This window comes from Struthio camelus, chromosome 11 (genome assembly GCF_040807025.1).
Source record: "Struthio camelus isolate bStrCam1 chromosome 11, bStrCam1.hap1, whole genome shotgun sequence".
NCBI classification, from domain to species: domain Eukaryota; kingdom Metazoa; phylum Chordata; class Aves; order Struthioniformes; family Struthionidae; genus Struthio; species Struthio camelus.
The window spans coordinates 19,691,536-19,711,895 of record NC_090952.1 but is presented as its reverse complement, the minus strand read 5'-3'; the positions used below and the strand labels follow the sequence as shown (position 1 = coordinate 19,711,895).

The 20,360-nt window shown below is 34.1% G+C and overlaps 1 protein-coding gene across 7 annotated transcripts in view; it reads right to left on the bottom strand.

Annotated features, from left to right (window-relative positions):
- PCDH11X (protocadherin 11 X-linked) overlaps positions 1–20,360 on the bottom strand; it is a 547,477-nt gene that overhangs the window by 443,436 nt on the left and 83,681 nt on the right. The window contains exon 5 of one of the 7 annotated variants that reach the window (XM_068957185.1): positions 8,840–15,845. The exons of the other annotated variants lie outside the window; for them this stretch is intronic. Coding sequence (XP_068813286.1) covers positions 15,840–15,845 — 6 coding nt within the window. The 3' untranslated portion in view covers positions 8,840–15,839. Of the gene's footprint in view, positions 1–8,839; positions 15,846–20,360 lie in introns of those variants that run through there. 7 annotated transcript variants of the gene reach the window in all.

Here is a 20,360-nt window from a genome sequence, read left to right as displayed (position 1 = left end):
TACACTTTTGCACAGAGATTTAACTGTGCTGCTCGCTACTCTCAGCGTTCCAAAGGTTAATAGGAAGAGGAGACAGGCAACTGAATTTGCTGTTCTCCATTTATTTCCTGTCTCAGAATTATTTTACAGATAAATTATTAGTCCAACTTTTCCAAAAGTAGTTCTGGCAGCATAATCCAAAAGCAACATGAACTCTTTAAAACCAGTAATTCCATACAGGTTTTCACAGTACTACTTAAAAAGTAAATTATCTAGTGTTTTTTGATAACAAGTTCTCTATTGGACTTACTTCTTTCCCCAAAAATGTTTTGCTCTAAGTTACAAAGTGGCAGTATATGAACAAAGCTCAGCAAGGCACTAACTCTGATTTCTCCTACAACATGTCTCCTACAACCTTGTAATAATGTATTGACAAAGAAACTTACCGAACTGACCAACGGCTCGTTGACTGAGCTCAATACTGCTTTCTCTCAGAAAGCCGAGTGAATGACATTTTCTGTTAAGGTCAGATGCTATCAAAGGCAACAAAAATATGCATGTTGACACCTGTGAACTTTGCAAACAAGAAAGTGGTTACATAAACCATGCTGCCTAAGGAAAACATTTAAGTTTCTTCTCAGGCATGGTTTTGGATTGTCAGAATGGCCCAGGATCTACTGCATGTCGTCCGCTGGCAGTACAGAGCCATGTTCTGTTATACTAAGTATGTGTCCTCCTAAATCCTTGTTTTTTTTTTTTTTTCTTTGTAAATAATCCTGGTGATGAATTACTCAAATGAACAAAAAGAACAAACGCCCTGTGATCCTATCTTTATCAGCTTCAGGCAAAGAACAAAGGAGCTGAATCAGATTAACGGAAAACACACATACAAAAATAAGATAATGAAGAGAAATTAAGAAATATGATTGTTATAGCATATAAATGTTTATTCTACAAAAATAAGGGAAAAATAGAATATGTCATTTCTGTTTACAAAGTTAATTTTACCACTATTAAACTTATAACAACTTAGAGTTGTGTTACAGTTACATATATACAGTAATAATGGAGTAAATTACAGTTAATGAAAGTGAAAATATCTGAGCACATTCTTATACTCACTTTGAAAATTCTCTGCATTGATCACGTATCATTTAATTACCTAAGTTTTTTTTAACTGAAAGAGAGTAAATACACCTTTGGTGTAGAAGGTCATAGCTTCAAAGTGTTGTTAGCTTTGTGAGCCTTAGTTTTTAAAATTATTTTCCTATCAGACTTCAGAATTCATCTCACTTAACTTTAGCTATCTAAAAACTAAGAGTTCGTATCGTTTCCTCCTATAGCACACGAAAGGAGTTATACAGAGGGATTCATTCCAGCCCATGTTATGCATCTGAGACAGCTGCAACAAATGACTCTTTCTTCACTTCCTTTAGAAGAGTTGAATTCTAACCTAAATCCTTCATGAAACTACTTCCTCTGCCTTCCTACTCATTCAAAAGCAAGACTATTGTTATCACTCTCAAGAAATCACTATGGGATTCTGATGTATTTCTTTATCATTCACTTCGGATTATGTAATGCTTGATGATAAGGCTATATGTGCTTCTGCCTACTGACAGTTGAGTATCTAGGTCTGATACAACACATATTTACTTACCCAGTATGTCAATCAACCTTTTCTTATTTGCAAAAGAGAATTAAGTAACCCAAACACAGCAGAGAAGTAAAACAAAGCCTTAGCACATTTCAGCATTTTCCCTACTAAAATATGTATAAAGTGTTCATGTTTATCAGTCCAAGGGACTCGGTGCGATCACTGCTTCAGCGATCTATCTAGACCTGGGTATGGTCCATTTACCTAGTGCAAACACTGCAGTGTACAAGTCTATCCATCTTTACAGTGTAGTTACAAATCTGAAGTCTGTGTCAGATTAAGAAAACCACACTCTTAACTTTAAAAATACTCTGAATAGTAGAGTTAAGAAAAATTTCTTAGGAAAGTTTTCTTTCATTATGCCTGTTGGACATTTACTTTGTAAAGGGGTAGTATACCATTTTCATCCATCTGTTTATAGACATCCTCTCAAAATTCTGTTATATGTACAGTGGTCCTATTGATTCAGCTCTTTCCTTCTCACTATCCTCTTCTGGTTACAGCTGGTGACCTGTACCGGTTCTGCAGTTTGTATTTGTCTCTCTAATTTAAAGGTTATTGGTCAATCCAGCTGTAACCATTTAAGATGGATCAATCTCTCCCTTTTCAAAATGAAATTGCTATTAAGCTTTTCTGGCCTCCCCCAGCCCTGCACCCTTCAGCCTTATGGCTTTTTCTTATGGCTAGGAAAAAAAACAATTCCCTGTTCCCCCTCAAATCCATACAAAGCCCACAACCTCACACAAGACACAGAAAGTAAATAGCATAGGACAATCTTCCACAGTCCCTGTACCATATATTCATTTGTGCATTCCCATTACATATAACATTTTCTTTGAACATCCTGCTCCAGTTCCCCATTCCCTCTCCTGAATAACAGCCTTAACGAAGTATCACACGTTTCCTCTGGAAATAATTCACAAAATAAGCAATTCCATTGAAATCAGTCCAAATACTACAGAAATAATTTGGAATATAAAGGTTACTAAGATTTAGCCATAAGGTTGTGGCCCCTATAGGTAAATTCTGATTTATTAAGAGTATATTCTGTATTTCAATATGAAAGAATTGGGTCTATTTCTTTTTTTTTTTTAATCAGACAATAAGTAATGGAATTCAAGGATCACATTTGAGCACACAGAGTACTGAATTAAATACCTCCATTAAATATAGATTTACAACCTCAAACTTACAGTCTTTAAACCTGCCTGATGGAAAATAAAGAATAAGTGGCATTTTTCGTCAGGATTTTATCTTTGTAAAAAGTCCTTTTTGCAGATATATTTGATATTCATTACGTTCTTGTAACAGCCTCTGCATCTAAAACGTTATCAAATCCTGACAGAAATCTTTTTATCTTAATAAGACAAAAGTAGACTTTGCGTTCTATTTTGTTTGGATTATCAATAGGAAGGGTTTGACTGACAAGGACAAAGGAAAAATAGTTCTGATTAGATCAGAGAGTTTATATTTGATCAGTTTCACAAGGAGAAAAGGTTATCTGTCTGTTATGACATATGTCAGATTTTTTTTATTGCCATTACTTTTTAGACAGACTGTTGGACATTTTTTTTTTCCAGGAACAGTTACAGGCAGCCTTCAAAAAAGTACTGTACTTGCAGCTTTGATGAATACCATCAGTTCATCAAGGAGAACTCTTGACATCTTCAGTTTATCAAGCAGCCAGGTTTTGTCTTTCACTTTGTTTTCACAAGGAGCAATGGGAAATAAGATATGCAACCCTCGAAAAGAAAATTAACGTATTTGACATTACCCAACCCAGCTACAGGGTACTTCATCAAAACACTGAAAGCGTCTTCTAATTTTATTTCCATGTGATACCCACTTTAATTATACCTAAACTTTGGAAGCAAATGATCCATCACTTACTATAAAATTTTCCCATACTCCTTCAACATTTTTTTCCTGTTACAGAATAGATAATGAGTTTTACCTGTTGTAAAGTTTTTATCATCACTGCGCTGCAGTATTTCCCAATATTATTGTAAACTATGCTCTGGGTTTGTGTATTGCACAAGAATAACTCTTCAGTATAAATGCATATGAGGTATAGTAAATACTAAGATTACCCATAAGTAATAAAGTAATAAGCAATAAATCATTAAATACAGTTTCTGTAAAACCCAAATATGATATCCATGTATTTGGACTTCAATTTTATAGTACATATGAATAGGAACATCTGTGCACAAACATATGTGTATTTGCAATATAAATTTAGGGGTTATATTGCTCTTCATTACGAAACAGGCTGCTTTCTTCATATTTCCCTTTTATTCTTCATTCATTGAACTTGTTGTATAAAGCTTTAGCCTGATAAAGGTCTTATAATTTATTTATGCACTTAGAGCCAGTCAGGAAAAATAATACAAATCAAAACATTCCATTCCCCAGTTTCTATATGACTGCAAGCATTAGCTTTATACATTATTAGCTTACATGATTCTCTCCCGGTTATTAGGAAAATACCTCATTGTTACTTTGTATTTTATCTCCCAAATAATTACAGCTCAGTCTTCCGATACTTTAGAAGTCACGTTCTTTTGCTGCACATCCCTGTTCAAAAGCTGTGATTTTCTTTTGCAATACACCTACTTACTAAGAACTCTGTTTATTTCATATTTTGGTTCAAATTTTTATATTCACTTTTTTACTACTCTTAATACAGTTTTCCCTTTCCTTATTCTAAAACAGTAACTTTGAATGATTGCAATGAAGGATGAAAACCACCGAAGTAAGTTTGCAAGATACAGGTAAGATCAAAAGATGTCACTAGCCTGATCTTTTCAAAATTATTTGTATGGCATGTCACACAACAGGACCTGCCATACAAAACATTTTTGTTGAGAGAAAAATCCATTCACAGTGAAATAAAATTGGAGTCATCTTTACCTGGAGAATTTAACAAAACATATCCTGTAAGAATCAGTAGAAAAATTATTTTAAGATTTTTGAGGAAAATTTTTCAGTTTTTTATCAGAAATTTTTGAACAGTAGTTTTAGAATTTCAATGGGAAGAAGAAAAGCTACATATAAAAAAATTATTTTTGCTTAAATGCAATTTCATTATGCAGACATCAATCCTTCCTGCAAAAAATTTTAGGGAGGGATAAAACAGAAGTTTGAAACACACTGAGTTAGAGACAGCAATTCAACTGCAGAAGCACAAAAAAGGTTCTGCAGCCACAAAAAAATAATGCATCAGTAACATGAATTATATCATGCATAAAAATTATCAAAAATGGGAGTATTTGTCAACTTTATTTTTTTTAATACAAATATGCTTATCCCTAGTGAGCACTTACTGGACAATGAGAGCAATTTTAACCCTGAGCACATTAACTTTCTTTGTAGCATTCTCTCAGTATTTTATCTTCGCTGAGTATGAGGAAAAACACATCCTTAGAACTTCTGATGTGTTAAATGGATTGCATATATTGCTTCTGTTTGTGGTACATGTATAGATTCAGTAGGAACGCCCTCTGAAAATGAAGCTCCAAAAGGGCTTTGTTTTTCATGACAAAATTTTCAATTCTCCCATTTATCTCAAGAAGAATGATGTGCTTCCTGAGTAAGATTATTGCAGTTCATTCTGTAAAATTCCACAGTTATCATATCTTCATGTGAATTTAATAAAGCTTAGCCTTAGCTGCTCTTGAACAGCAGCCAAGCATTTGATTTGTACTGTTTCATTTTATTCTTCTACATGCATCTTGCTACCATCTGGAATCATAAAAACAAACAGTTCAAGCAGTTAATGTGTTAAAAAGAGGCAATGAAATAATTTAATACTCCCTTCCAATCCCTCCTCCCTTTTATTCTTTCTTTCATATCCATTTCAGAACTCATGTTTTCATTTGCTAATTCTAGAAAGACTTTTTGTAAGAGGATTGGCAGAACAGATGCTAGAAACCTTAAACAACTGAACATGTGCTCTCTTATCCACGTTCAGAGTTTCAAAGCCACACTACTGTAACTAATATATCATTCTTGGTAGCTGAAAGCAAACACATAACTGTGCGATTGTATATCTTGTATACAGAACATAAAAAAAGAATGTTTTTCCCTCCTTTCAAGTTTTCCAGTGTTTTGCTATTGACACCATTACTCTGTTATTTCTATCCACTTTCAATATCCAACCTTCACGCTGAACTTCTGAAAAGGTTTCATTCATTTAGTACTTCATGAGTAAAGCAATCATGACTATGTCAAGTTATCAATGTTGTTACTAATAAAACTAGATGGAAAACAAAAACTTACAATATATTTATAAAATAAAGACAAATAAGGAAGTTGGTGAGCCACACAAGTAAGCAGAAAACAATATACTTCTGCACTTTGTCCTGAAAATGCGTAAGAATAGACATATCTGAAATACTTGTACATTTAACTAAATTTATTTAAATTTATTATTTAGGCATATAAGAAATTGATCCATAAAGATAATTAAAATTAACTTTTAAGATACCTGCATCTATCTAAGGATCTGGAAACATTAAATATTTGTACTAATGCAGGAACTGCACTAAAATACAGTTAGCTGGAGAAAATTCTGGAATAGAGTTGGGAATGAGGAGAGTTATTCTTTAGGGTTTTTTTCCCCCCTTTCCTGAACAGTGCATATAGCTGAAGAATACGTAATATTGAGAGGCTGGGCCAGAAGATCTCCAGAGGTCCCTTCCAACTCCAGTCTGTGATTCTGTAATACACAAAGCCCAGCAGAAATGGGAAAATAACCTTCTGGATGCCAAAAAATAGAATCTCTGTAAAAGGGAATTGCCTTGAGATTCAAGACCAGGTAAAACTTCTGAAGAACGTTTAAAACCTTATCATGTTTTAAACTGTTCCCTCCTGGAGGAAATAGTATCCCAAAAACAGGGTGAGTAGAAAAAAGCACTTTCTTAAAAGCACTGATATGGCAAGGAGCCAAACTTGCCCAAATATACTTAATTTTAAGCATGAGCTTAAAATACATTTGTCTGAATATTCACAGATTCTATATTATTACTAATACAGAATGGCAGAAAAGAAATAATGTGATGATATAACATAACACTACATCTGTCAAAACAGAAAGAACGTGAAAGATATGAAGACTGAAAAGGAAAAAGAAAAGTTTCGTGATAAGTTTTGAATATTGTTCAATATCAGGTGGAGACAAGGACAAAAAACAGACTATTTCAAATAGACTATTCAAAACAGACTTTACTAATGCTGGATAATGCTGGATTTTCTCTAAAGGCCCAGAAAAGGTTTCAATGGTACTCAAGCACTTTATCTATAAAGCATGTATGGGCTCCTTCAGCACTTTCAGTTCTTTGAAATGCAGCAAGGGAAATTCCAGTTAGATAAGGAAAGACTTTGCACCACAGAGCAAGTCAAATAGGAACAGGTATTTCAGAGAGGTTGTGCCATCTCCATCCTGAGAAATACCCAGAACTCGACTGGACAAGGCCCAAAGCGAGTTGATCTAAATTAGCCTAGTTCTGAGCAGGGGACTGGATTGGATGACCTTCAGAGGTCCCATCTAACCTAAATTATTGGATGATTCTACAATCTGTAATCTTAAAGAACTAGATAGATACTCTATGACTTACTATCATGTCCTAAATAGTTACAATATATTGGCAAAACTGATTTGTACATCTGGTTTTAATTCCTTCAGTTATATCACAATGCTTGTATTAAATGCCAGGTGCACACAATACCAAACGCAAGGACTTATTTGTGTCAGGAGTGCCATATAAAAAAAAAATATATAATGTCAATATAGTAATATAAAGAATAGGAAAATATATACATAATAAAACAATCCTATACCCTATTAGAGACTGGAAGAAAATAAATCTCACACAGTATTAGTCTGCAATACTAGTTATGTTCTTACAGATCCTGAAAGTTGAAAAATATTTTATCAATAGCATATGAAGTAACTGGAGTTAGGCCACTTGTCAAAAGGAATCATTCTTAGAAAGGCCTTACCACAGACATAATGAAGAATGGGAATTTAATCAGCAGAGATCACTTACCAGCTTTTTTACAACTTTGGCCACACAATGGCCAAAGCACGCTACTGCTTTCCAAAACTATAGCCATCACATATTTTTAAATCTAAGATGTTAACTTCTAAGTTTAGATGAATCCTCAAGAATAACTTCTTAGGTTTAAGGATTGTCCCACGTGCAAGACAAATATCAATCTGCGTATCCATTTTTCTTTCATTAATTAGCAATGTCATTTTGTTAGAGTAAAGTAAAATTTACCTCAGGGCATTCAAAAATGAATTCAGTCATGCTACTAAGCAGCAAGGAATACCTTAAGCTACATCCAGATAAAGAAATTAAGCATGTTACAGGTATTCTTAAAATACCTTCTTTTTGTATATATGTTTGTGTATAAACTTCTACAGTCCTATAAAGTACAAATTAAGAGTTAAAAGGATAAATATTTAATGTGAAGAATAAACATCAATACAAAAGCTTTTACTTTACTTGGATACCACTTAGGAGACATACCTCCCAAAATATTAGATATACTGTCATATTTGTATTAGGAAGATTACCTTACTGCCATTCTGAGGGAAGAAAACATGATTTTGTTGTGAGATTCCTGGTAAACCCACCATTCTCACCCAATTCCTACAAACGTACATCAAACTGACTCAGAATGGAGTACAGTGAATACAACAATGTTGATTACAGCTGCTAATAACAGTATCAGACATACCTTTAAAACTGGCAGCAGCAGCAGCAGTTCTGAGACAGCTGCAGCTCACTAAGTTCTGAGTTTAACAGGAGTTGGGAACATTTCTTCTATAAATTGCAATGGTTCTGGCTTCTGACTTTAAAATCAATAGCAATCAAAATCTCAGCAGGCTGTAGAAGTCACCACCTCCCCTCTGCTAAGCTTGAGAACATAACCCAGTGTTTTTCTCCCCTCTGGAAGTTTTTTTTACAAACGTATTTATTCAAAAGTGAAAAGCAGTTCACAGCTTCAGCTTGATCTATTAGTATATTTGTTAGATATTGACCTTCCAAAATAGATGCTTCTAAAAGTGTGTACAAAGATAGAAAGTGGAAAATGCTATCTTTCATAATTGTAAATATAAATACATACATACTTAAATTATTAATTGGATAAAAGTATCTTTCTATATTTAAAAAATACTTCAAGAAATAAAGATGCAACAAAGCTAGAAGACAGTTTATTGTTATATATTAACTATAATTTTAACACACCTACCTCAGGTAAGTTTAAAAATGGAAAAAAGGTAAATCATACAGCAGACTTTTTGTACTGTCCTTGAATAGTCTCATCCAGTTAAAATGGCAAGAAAGACCATATCACATACTTTTAAAGTCTGAGTTGTGTTTCTTTTTCATTTCCAGCTCAAAATACATTAGCTTCCGAGGGAGGGAAACAAAATTTCTACAAATCAATAAAAATCTGTCAAATACAATTAGGACATCTTACCTTATAATCACCTGATAAACCTTACATGAATTAGACTTTTCAAATCAGATAAAAACATATGCATTCAAAGTTACAAGCTGACATTCTGCTACTTTTATACGTGATCATAAATCCATACTAATCCAGTTAAGGAAGTATGTCAGAATGTAGCTCAAAGCTTCACATGCAAAGATCTGAGGTGTGAAATTTCAGATATTGATAAAGGTGTCTCACCCTAATACAAAGTATACACTAACACGGTCATATTTTTCACTCATCCCTTTCTATCCTAATACCATCTAATCCTAATACTGCCTAGATCTTGAAAGCAATCATCACAAAACACATACTGCACTGAGTAGCTAAGGCAAAGGTAGCTTTCATTTACTGTGGAGCAAGAATGAATACTACCATTTAAGTTCATCAGCTTATTTCAAACACTAAGAGGCTTTCTTGTATTTTAACAAGTAAGACTTTCAAATTTACAATTCGCTGATGAGGTGATTTGTGCAATGTACAAGAATAATCTGAATTCTCCCAAGTAAAAAATAAAATCATCCTACTACATGTATGTCAACAGAAATGTCCACTTAAAGCCAAGTCTTCCAGTATAGCTCTTCACCAATGGCAAGCTTCAAAATAGACAGAAATTTTGGTATATCATACAGTGACACAACATAATTGCCCAAAATTCATGAAATATCCTCATTTACTCTCACTCTGTAAGAAGCTATTTCGTAAGTTACACTTCTGCTAAAAAATAGTTAACTTTTATTTTGTAGTTATTAGTTTCTGGTACTAATTATTTGGTCAAAATAACGTATTGTTTTCTTTCCCTGAATTTCTTCCCTTTGCTTCTCCCCATAAAGTATGTCTAAATGGAGGAAGGCACATTTTTCCCAGAATATATCCAATTACTCAAAATACTTTAAAAGTTCAAAGGAAATGAGGTTCCAAACTCCATTCACCTTTTCAAAATGCTTCTGACTGTGGGTCATTAGTTTATCAGAAAGACATGTGCAGTAGTGTCTGAATAAGACCAGAACTTGCCATCAGGTTTTTTTTTTTGTTTTTAATGGGGGGGGGGGGGGGGGAGAGAGAGAGAGAGAGAACAGGGAAGAAACAAAGAAGTACCAGTCCATGCATCATATAGATAAGGACCCAGCAACAGTATTTTTCTGTGGCAGGGGCTATTTGGGAGTATTTCAGTTTCATATTAGTGCCAATGTGTCTATCTGCCTGCAACTTATTTGCAATTGATGTACACAGATAAAACGGAAATGTTTGTACTGCCTAGACAATAAAAAGGGGGGAATTATTTTGAGGAGAGGTCTTAGATTCAAGTTTCATGTCAGATTTGGCTAATCAGATCAAGAACAAAAACAACATGAGAGCCCAGAAGGGAACAGAACAGAACAGAAGGAGAGGAAGTTCATCAGTCTAAACAGCCATGGATGTCCTCCTTTAGCACAGAAAGGATGAAATACACGCTGAGAAAAAGAGACTGGAATTCTCAGCTGCTGTTCAGTGATAGCACTTTAGTTGAGAAGACAAACCTCAGATCTTTGAGATCATCATTTAGCTTTTATTGGAAATAAGTTATTTGACCTTTAATAGTTGATAATAGTTGAATAATGTTTGCACTTTACCAACCTTCCATAAAAATGAAAAATATACTTAATACAAATGAATAAAACCTGTTTAAGAGATAGCAGAAAGTCAGCAGTACCCTGATAACACATTTGCTTAATATCCATATGTATGATTTAAATAACTGAATTTAATTTACATGCATCTATGTATGAAATAAGCAGACATTCACAAGTTGGAGGATATACAAAAACATCACTTTCATGACATTTTTGGTGGTAAGATTTAGGAGAAAGATTCTATAAAAAAAAAAAAAAAGTCTTTTAGCATAGTGGGAGATAGACATTCCAGTCCTCTATATTGGAATGAATATAAATGAAATACTCAAAGAGAACAGAAATCCAAAACTGTTTCTTATATTATCAGGCTAGTACCCTAACCTTTCAGTTACCAAGAGTCACCCTGTAATACAGTAAGAACCCAGTATATTCTCAAAGGAAAGACCTTTACAGATCTCAGAATTATTTGTAAATTGAAAACCCTATTGCTTGGCTATCTTTCATAGCAAGATATATTGGGCACACAGATAGTTACATACCTACAGCTACAGTCTATGCAGCATTATACTTCCTATAAACTGCTAACCGAATACGCGATATGGGTATATATATGCCCCCATGCTCACTCTTTATATACACACAAAATACATACGTGTATATATATACATATATATCTCAGAGTATGTGTGTGCACACACGTGTGGGTGTGTACGCTAACAAAACACATTTAAACATCATTAGAAGATGTGTAACTCTTGGAAAGTCCTGCTTAAATCAGATTTCCTTGAAGAAAACATTGACAAAAGGCATGTACTGCTAATGATACTAGGATTTGAAAGAAGTACGTTTCTTTAGATGCATCATTATTACATTTTTATGGTACTTTATGGGTGGTATAGTTAATGTAATAGTTATAGCACCTATTAATGATATCTGTACAGATATGATGGTGTGCATGCACCAAGTGAACTGACCAGAGGTGTAGTTAAGAAATGTCCTTCTCTAAAAGGTATACAGGTATAGTCTTCAAACAGAATTTATCTCAAGAGGAGATAAATAAGACATAAAAGGAATAGTGATTGGTAATTCAATTTGAAAGCAAAAATATATATTCAAAAGTATTGGTTTAAAATATTTTACAAATAATATTTAATATATGTCATAAGTATATGTAGTATGGTAAAATGAGAAATCACTTAAAATGTGTAAGAAAAGAGACCACCATTACAGTTTGTTAAAAAAAAAAACAAAACAAAACTTACATCATAAACCAGCTTTGTTTTTGACAGCACCCTACTACCCCCTTTAGCAGACCTCTGTTTATTGAAATTCAGAGGGATTTAAAGATATCCTCCAAAATCCAATGTTTTTTCCGATACGATAGGCAGCTTTCATACAAACGGCAGAAGGTGCGCCACAGCTTTTCCTTGGCGTGACTCACTTAACCTCAGGGCCTGTTTGACACTGAGTGGCACTGAGCTTTGGTAGACCTGCATCTATATGAAGTCCAGACACCAACAATAAGATACAGGATGTAGAACAAGATCTGAGAGCCATCTTTGGCAGTTTGCATATAGGGCTACAAGCAGCAATGCAACTAATTTACTCTGAAAAATTGGCAATAAATATATACCCATTATTTTTGCTGAACCATACATAGCACTAACTAACCGAAAAAAAACACTCTAGAACTTTAGCTGTAGACACAGACTTTTCCGCACTGGTGACAGGAGTGGCAATATGCATAGAAAAAAAAAAAAAAAAAAAAGGACAGATTTCCTGAGGAAGTTTACAGAGATAAGGCTGAGTAATAATAACTGCAGTCTAAACTACAATAAAAATAACAGAAAAATGCACTTGACAGTTCAAGGAGAAACATAGAGTCTTCAATTATAAAAACAGCATTTGGTCAACTCAGTAATTTTTGCTCTTTATTTACTTTGACTTGATAGTATTTCTGTAGGTGAAAACTCTAGAAAAACAGAATTCCTTTTGGAACTGACATATGCCTCACTTTGACTCAGGACACTAATACTCCAAAAAAAAAAAAAACCCACCCTAAATACGTAATTTTTTAACTTGCTTCCATTTATCCTTCACCTCCCTGAAAAGTGTAAAAATTAATGTTCACCACACACAAACATTCGGTAAGTGCACATTAGGCTTTCATGAATCCATTTAACCATCTGAAGGAAATAAGCTCTCTGAACAAGACTCATGCCAGTTTCTAAAAGAACTACTTAAAAAAAAAAAAAGTGGTATTTGCATGTAAGAAAATGGAAATGAAAAAAGAAAACAGTTATCTACCACAGATGCAAATGAAACACTCTAATAGGTTTCGTTTTTTTTAATTGGTGCATTTGAAGGGTTATTATATTTGGCTTTGCTGATCCCTATGAAAACTAGGGGCGATTACTGATCTAGGGCAATAATTCAAACTCTTAAGGAACCTTTGTTTCAGGCATGTAACTTTTTAAATGTTTAAAATCATTCTAGATTTTTCTAGAAGTATCTATATATAGAATATGATATCATAAGCAGGAAAATACTAGGAAAACGGTAGATCTTCAGCTAGGTTAAAAGCAGAAGAACTAAGAATCTCATGAGCAGTATTTTTCTCATGAGCGATCCAGCTTCATCTCAAATAACTACAAGCATGTGACACGTTTCAATTTGAAATGTAGTTATCAAAGGTTCTCCTCATATTCAGTGTAAGAAAGTAGGCACTTCTAGAGAGCATGCAGTCCTAAAGATCAAAATAACCTGCTATGCCTAACATCTGCTATGCCTTTTCACCACCACAGAAAAAAACTGAGGGCAACTATATTTTCACTTGTGATGACTTAGTTACGTGAGTAAAGTTAGATTAGATGAACCTAGGCCAATATCTCAACTCAGTCTTTCTTGATTCAAAAAACAGTGTAAGTTTCAATCTAAGCATGCAAATTTTTTTGGTGCTTTTCTTAATCAAACATTAATTCTGTGTGTATGAATTTTACTCATCAAGGAGATCCAACCCAATTACCATGCAAATAAAAATCCAGAAATATAAAACCCAAATAAAGTAGACAACGTAAGACTATGAAATCCTACCGTCTTCCTGATGAACAACTCTATGTCCAGGGGTAATTACCCACAACAAGTATTTCTGCATGCTTCCTATCACCCACAAATGAGGCATCTAAGTAAACAGCTGTAACAGCAGTAGGTGGTACCCATCTTGGTTACACTATACTTTTTGCATAAACTCCTTCTGACATCAGGAATGATGTTTCAAAACAAAATAACTAGTTGCATGGGGGCACTGAATCAATAAATACCATTACTATGTGTCTAACCATTGAAAGTGCTGCTTGTTTAGCTTGAAGCTAAGTACTGCAAAAGTATAATAAATATGAATAGTGACACTGTCTAACAGATACATAAAGTTCTCCCAAGGAAAAGGATTTCATTATAGGAAATTAAGTATTGCTCTGTAACAGTCATAGCTATGATTATGCAATACAATAGGCTAAATTACAATATGTACTTCATTATTAATAGAATTTATTTTACAGATCAAATAGCCAAATACACATTTTTATAAGAGCCAAATAGCAAACGTGGAAGAAATTATAGGCAACAGTCATGGTGACATTCTGCAGTCCAAGAACTGAGGCAATGTGAACATTAAGTACAAGCCTATTTTAAATATCTTTACATCAAACATACAGTAATGTGTAAGAATTCCATGTTGTAGTCTAATTGATGAAATATTAATAACTTTTTAAAAAGAAAATTATATATGCTGTATACAACCAAGTTAAAAGCAGTGTTTATATTTTATTCTAGCAAACTAGTATCATGTAAGTCTTCATCTTCATATAAGTGCAGAAAACAAGGTTCTTTATACTCCTTTGCTTCCTAACAGATTTTGTATTGTATATGAAATGCTAGTATTATTAGATGATGCATATTAAACATTACTCCCAATAATGTGAGGTAACATACAGAAACTTGCAACCACGTTGCAGACAAAGCAATGATATTCATTCTATTTGTTAATGAGTCATACTAAATAACAAATTATACTGTAAACTATATAGTGAAATAATTGGGGGGGGGGGGCGAGGGGGACCAAAGAAGGCCATTTTTTACCCATGTACCGCCTAACAGTGCAATAAATTGTAGGTTCCATCAAATTTATTCTATCTCCTATTTTATCACACTAAAAAGCAAAGCACTGGATTTATGTCTTTTTAAACTAAAGGCATGGCACCTGGTATGCAGATATTATCTAGATTTCAGCAAGCAAAATGTAAAATAAATTTTATTTTAAAAAGTTAAGTGAATACTTCCCAGTTGTTTAAAAGGTGAATATTTATTAAAAAGTTTTGTGGATAAGAAAGCAGAAAGTACTCATTTTTCACTATACCTATTGTACCTATAAAATAAGACAGCACTTATTTGATCAAATCTATTTATGATCCATAGCAGCAATAGCGTCATTAAAAATATTATGGAATAGATATAAATAACACTTAATCCTTAATACATGTAATGGTGCTTTAAGTGACAACATACATTTGATTTTTTTTTTTTTTAAATGCAGGGAGTATAAAGAACTTCACATTCTCTTTTTAATGTATGAATAAAATTTATTGCTCCCTTTTAAAGTATTTATAGAAAAAAATTCTAGTTGATTCAACTGAAATAAATACGGAAAAAATCTAGAACAAGAAGATGATTAGAAGCAAAACGAGAAAACAATAAATTTACCATAACCGCCAACCGTGAAGATTGATGGGTCACGTTACTTCTTTCTTAGCAAAACTACATTATAGAACACTGTAACACAATGTACTTAAGTCTCTTTGTCTTTCCTTTTTAAAAAATTCTTGCCCTTGATACCTTTCAGTAGGGCAGCTTGAACAGTTCATCGTCACTTCCAAACCCCTCTGGAGATCAGACGATAAAATTCTTCGGCAATCAGAGACAGGACAAAGGGCTTTCTCGTGCTATTTCCTTGTTTTCATGTTTGCTGGCTTAACATCATTGTGTACACGTACGACTTCAGTATATAACATCAGATGCGATGACGTTCAGAGCTGGCAAACAGAGAAACAGCATGAGAAAAGCCCTTTCCTGCATCATTTTCCCCATACATTGTAAAGTTTGCCTCCAAATTTCTACCGCATCAATACTCTGCGCTTTGAGAAGCACTGAAATATTGTTCTAAGCAAGCAATCATTTTTGGTGTGTGTCTGTGTGTGTTTTCAGGTTTCTATACGCATACGGAGCTGCACACATCTATACGCACACAACAAAACTTAAAACAGAAGGAGTCACATAAATCGTTCCTTTGTCTGTTATTTTAGGTTTCCAGCTATTTCTTTTTGCTGTATCAGACCAAAATCCCCAACTGCTCTAGCAGGAATATAGTTATTGGAAGACTACCACACTACCTAGAATATGTTCTGCAGGGTTTTAGCAGACTTGATCCCAGAGTGTAATTTCCAAAAGCATAAAGTATTTGAAGAGTCATTTTGCATCTTTAGTCTATATTTAGCATGAAGAATTAAGAGTCCTCAAAAGTCAAAAAAATTAATCCATTCAGATTAATTATTCCAGAGAAAAGAATATGCTATCAATAGCACACTCACCAAGACACTAGCTCCTTACTGGTCAGGAAATTGCTATCTACTGCAGATCAGCGAGTGCAAAACCTTCTGGGAGAAAACAGTTAATAGGTGTGAAAATCAAACTGCAAGTCAAATCAGACTTAAATGCTGACAATGGTTTATAGCACTAGATCAATGGAAAAAAGTTAGGTGGTGAGCAGGTAAGTGTAAACTTTTCAGCTATCTTGCTGAGAAAGCAAGGTGATATTACTTATGTTTAAGAAAAGTCAAAGTATTTATTCATCCTGCTGATGCCCCAAGGCACACTGCTTTTGGAGAGGAGTTGTGTATCATTCTAGCTTGCATACCAATCACCAATTTGTTAACGCTGGAACTTCAGCTATCAACTTAAGTATATACTCATTCAAAAAGTTTTCACTGGAAAAAAACTTTTATTTTCTCTAAATTAGTTTTTACTTAAGTGTTCTTTTTTTTTTCTTCAAAGAAAACATGATTTTTTTCCTACCTTGCTGTACTCCGTTTCTGTTTTCTACCACGGGGCAAGAGGGACACTTTATCAGTATCCTCCCCAAGCCTTTTCGGTAAAAGTATTTTATTGTGAAAATAATTTTGAAGAAGAGGTTTTTTTCAAAGCGTTCCACAAGGAGAAAACATTTTCTTGACCAGTTTTGCTTCAGTGGAACTGCAAACACAAGTCATTGCTCACTAACCTAAGAGCCTCAGAATTTTCCTTATCCTTCAGTTACAAACTTTTTCTCCAGATGTGAACGTCAGTCCTTTCTGAAATGCATATGCATGACAGCACGTCAGACCTACCAGCAAAATTACTAGTCAGAACATTAAGAGAAAATAACAAGAATAATTAGGATTATAGTAATCACTTTTGAAATAGCTTTTGGGAATGGCTTATATTAACAGTACTTATCTGATATTGAGAAGAAAACATTCCTTGAGAGTAATTTACTCCAGAACATGGATACGTCATATTGGTAGTTATGCGTACACTCTTTCGTTTATCAGAAACATCAGTGTTGCCTATTGATAATTACAAGATACTAGATTAAACTCACTAGTCTCATAGTTATACTTCAAAACGATGACTCCTACACCTACAGATGTATGTATCGCGTGAGTCTGCAGAACTATCAGTTTCAGGAAAAGCATAGGATTCTTTTAATTCGTATTCTAAGCACACTGCTGTCACAGTGAGTGGGAAGCTATAATGACGTTTCTCAACATTTCAAGCTGGAACCAGAAAATCAAGTATACCATAACTGTAAGCAGGTCCAAAGAATTGCCAGGAAGACAGTAGGGCCCCCCCCAACAAAGGCAACATATTTTAAAATGAGGTCAACTTTCCATTTAGATTTCTTTAAGGAATATAATGTCTACCTCCACTTTGTCTCCAACAAACAAGCATCAGCAGAGACCACTGTGTCATTTAAAAATTTCCTTTCTATCCGTAACTGTGAATATGTCCACATACAACAGAATCCTAGCAACTAAAAATCTACTAATGTAGATTTATATATATAGTAAACATGAGAAAGTCAAGCTGCGTACCTGTTCAATCCCTAAACATATTACTGAAGACATGTACTAGCAGAGGAGCTAAGTTAACATACGGACTGGCGCCCACTGGAAAGCAGGGAGAACCAACAAACAGCATGTAACTGTAGAGCACGATTACAACTTCCAGCTGTAGCAATGGTAAAGAAATCAAAGGTGGACTGAATTTGAACCCAGTCCCCAAGTGACGATTCCATGAACAGCCATGTTTCTTCACTAACAGGAATTCAGATAATATTTGTTCAATTTCCAAATTCAAAGTTTAAAATGACAATACAAGAGGTCTCAGGACCCCGCCTCAACCAGTGGTTCTTTTTTTCAAGGAGATTTGGTACTGCTCCTGAAATTTGTGTTATTCTATTTTCAAAAGAAAAGAATTTCTGAGATAACATTAATTAAAAGAAAAAGACAAGGAAAAGAAGAATGCATGGCAAATTTTAATGAAGTATTGTGGTAGAAGTTTCTTTGAACCCCAGCTGTCAAAGATCACACTGTCTCCTATAAGCACGCATGACTTAGTTATACAGCCTGATGCCAAGACAGACATCTGAACTGTCTAAATGATATTCAAAATATTTAGGCAAAGATTTCAGATTTTTAAATTGCTACATACTATATGAAAACGGGACTACCTTTGTCCTTACTTCCTATTGTGTCAATGCAAATGCAGAAAGAGTTAAAACATTTGTGATAGTATGCGAATAAGTCATACATAGTCTGGTTTTACTGAGGTAAACGTCAAAAGCAAACGAGCTTTCATAAAGTTTGCAGACAGACAAACTTTAAATTTGCTGTATGCTTTTCTACCAAAGAAATATGACCTTCTAAGAGGTCGACTACTAATGAAATGTTTAAAGTCTGTAACAATGTAAATAAACTTGATTTTACAAGTCTTCAAATAACCTAACTGAAAAAAACATTCATGAACAAGAAGCCCGTTCACAATTTATCACTAGGTAAAGCTTCTTTAGTACAATCACCTTGACTACCTCCCAAAAGAAAACAGCCTATTCTGAGGGTTTCAATTCCCCGTCACTCCTATTGATTAATTCCTACTGCGTGACTTCAAAATAATACCGATAAATACCTCACTCCCTTGCCCTGCCTCATGCAGAAATTACACAGAGAAGCTTGATTTCTCTCTTCTTCCTTGCATTACATTAAAAACACACTTTTCCCTCTTCAACTTGCTTAATATAGTTGATGACCCAGTGTATCCTCTGCTGCTTCAGGAGTCTCTGATTCTCTCCCAACAAAAATTTCAGGTGTTGCGTTGATACATTTACTAGCACACAAGGCCATGGAAAAGATATTTTGTTTTTTAGCATGAAAACCTTTCAAGTTCTCTTGCAGTTTTGTGAGTACAACTGCTGTACTGACTTTGTGATTTTATAGATCAGTTTGAAAAATTTAGCAGTTCAAAAAAAAAAAAAATTACTTCTTTGCTTAAGACCTGAATCAATATTCTGATACACACAGAGTTTACAGCTTCAAAGAAAAATGTGTTTTTACCTTTAGCTCACTATTATTTCAAATATCTGAGTAGGAATTTAGTTTTTCACAGACAAAAGTAGTATGAGGCCTATTAGTATCAGCACCCATTAGAAACTGAAGAGAGACATCTTCGTACTTAGTCTTTTCTCTAGTCTCTTCCTTCAGAGAGATTTTGCCTTGTAAAGTGATGCGTTATAATTACTGTTAAGATAAGCTGATTTTTCCCCACAGTAGACAACATTACTTTTTTTCTTTCTATAAACTAGCACATTTGACTTCTTAACTGAAATTATTATCCTTCAATTCTCCTTGCTGTCCTGAAATTTTCTGAAAATTCGGAGAGTGCACAACACAGAGGCATCACTGATCACAAACATTCTGTTAGACTCCAAGGCTGGAGGACGGCTGGACAGCATGACTTGTGTAACAGCGCGGTATAAGATCATTTTTGTTTTGTTTAGATTCTTTATTGGATAACAGTGACAACTCTAAGACTGTCCTGAGTCACCTACTAATGAGCTGGAAGGGAGACAAAGCTGTACAGACTACAACATAAAAAGAACAGGTTAGGAGTAAAAAGCAACTGTTTACATGATCTTCTAAGGCTAAACAGGTAGATTGTTTGTCTATATATATCACGAAATATGATTCTGTCTGTGTGATCGAAGTCCAACACAAAGAATTTAACTCAAATGCTCTTCCTTGTCCCAAAACCACGTATATTCCTTAATGAAACTATGTGCATTTTAGTCAAGCAAGTAACAGAAATACTAATTCAAAGGTTTAGAGACAAATGTGGTTTTCAAATCAGTGTAAAAGGCTGTTGTGAGAGAGTAATTAATTTCCCCAACAATGTGGTTATTTCCATAAATAAAATACAACTTAAAAGAAGGATGACTGTAGATTTAACAAAATTGG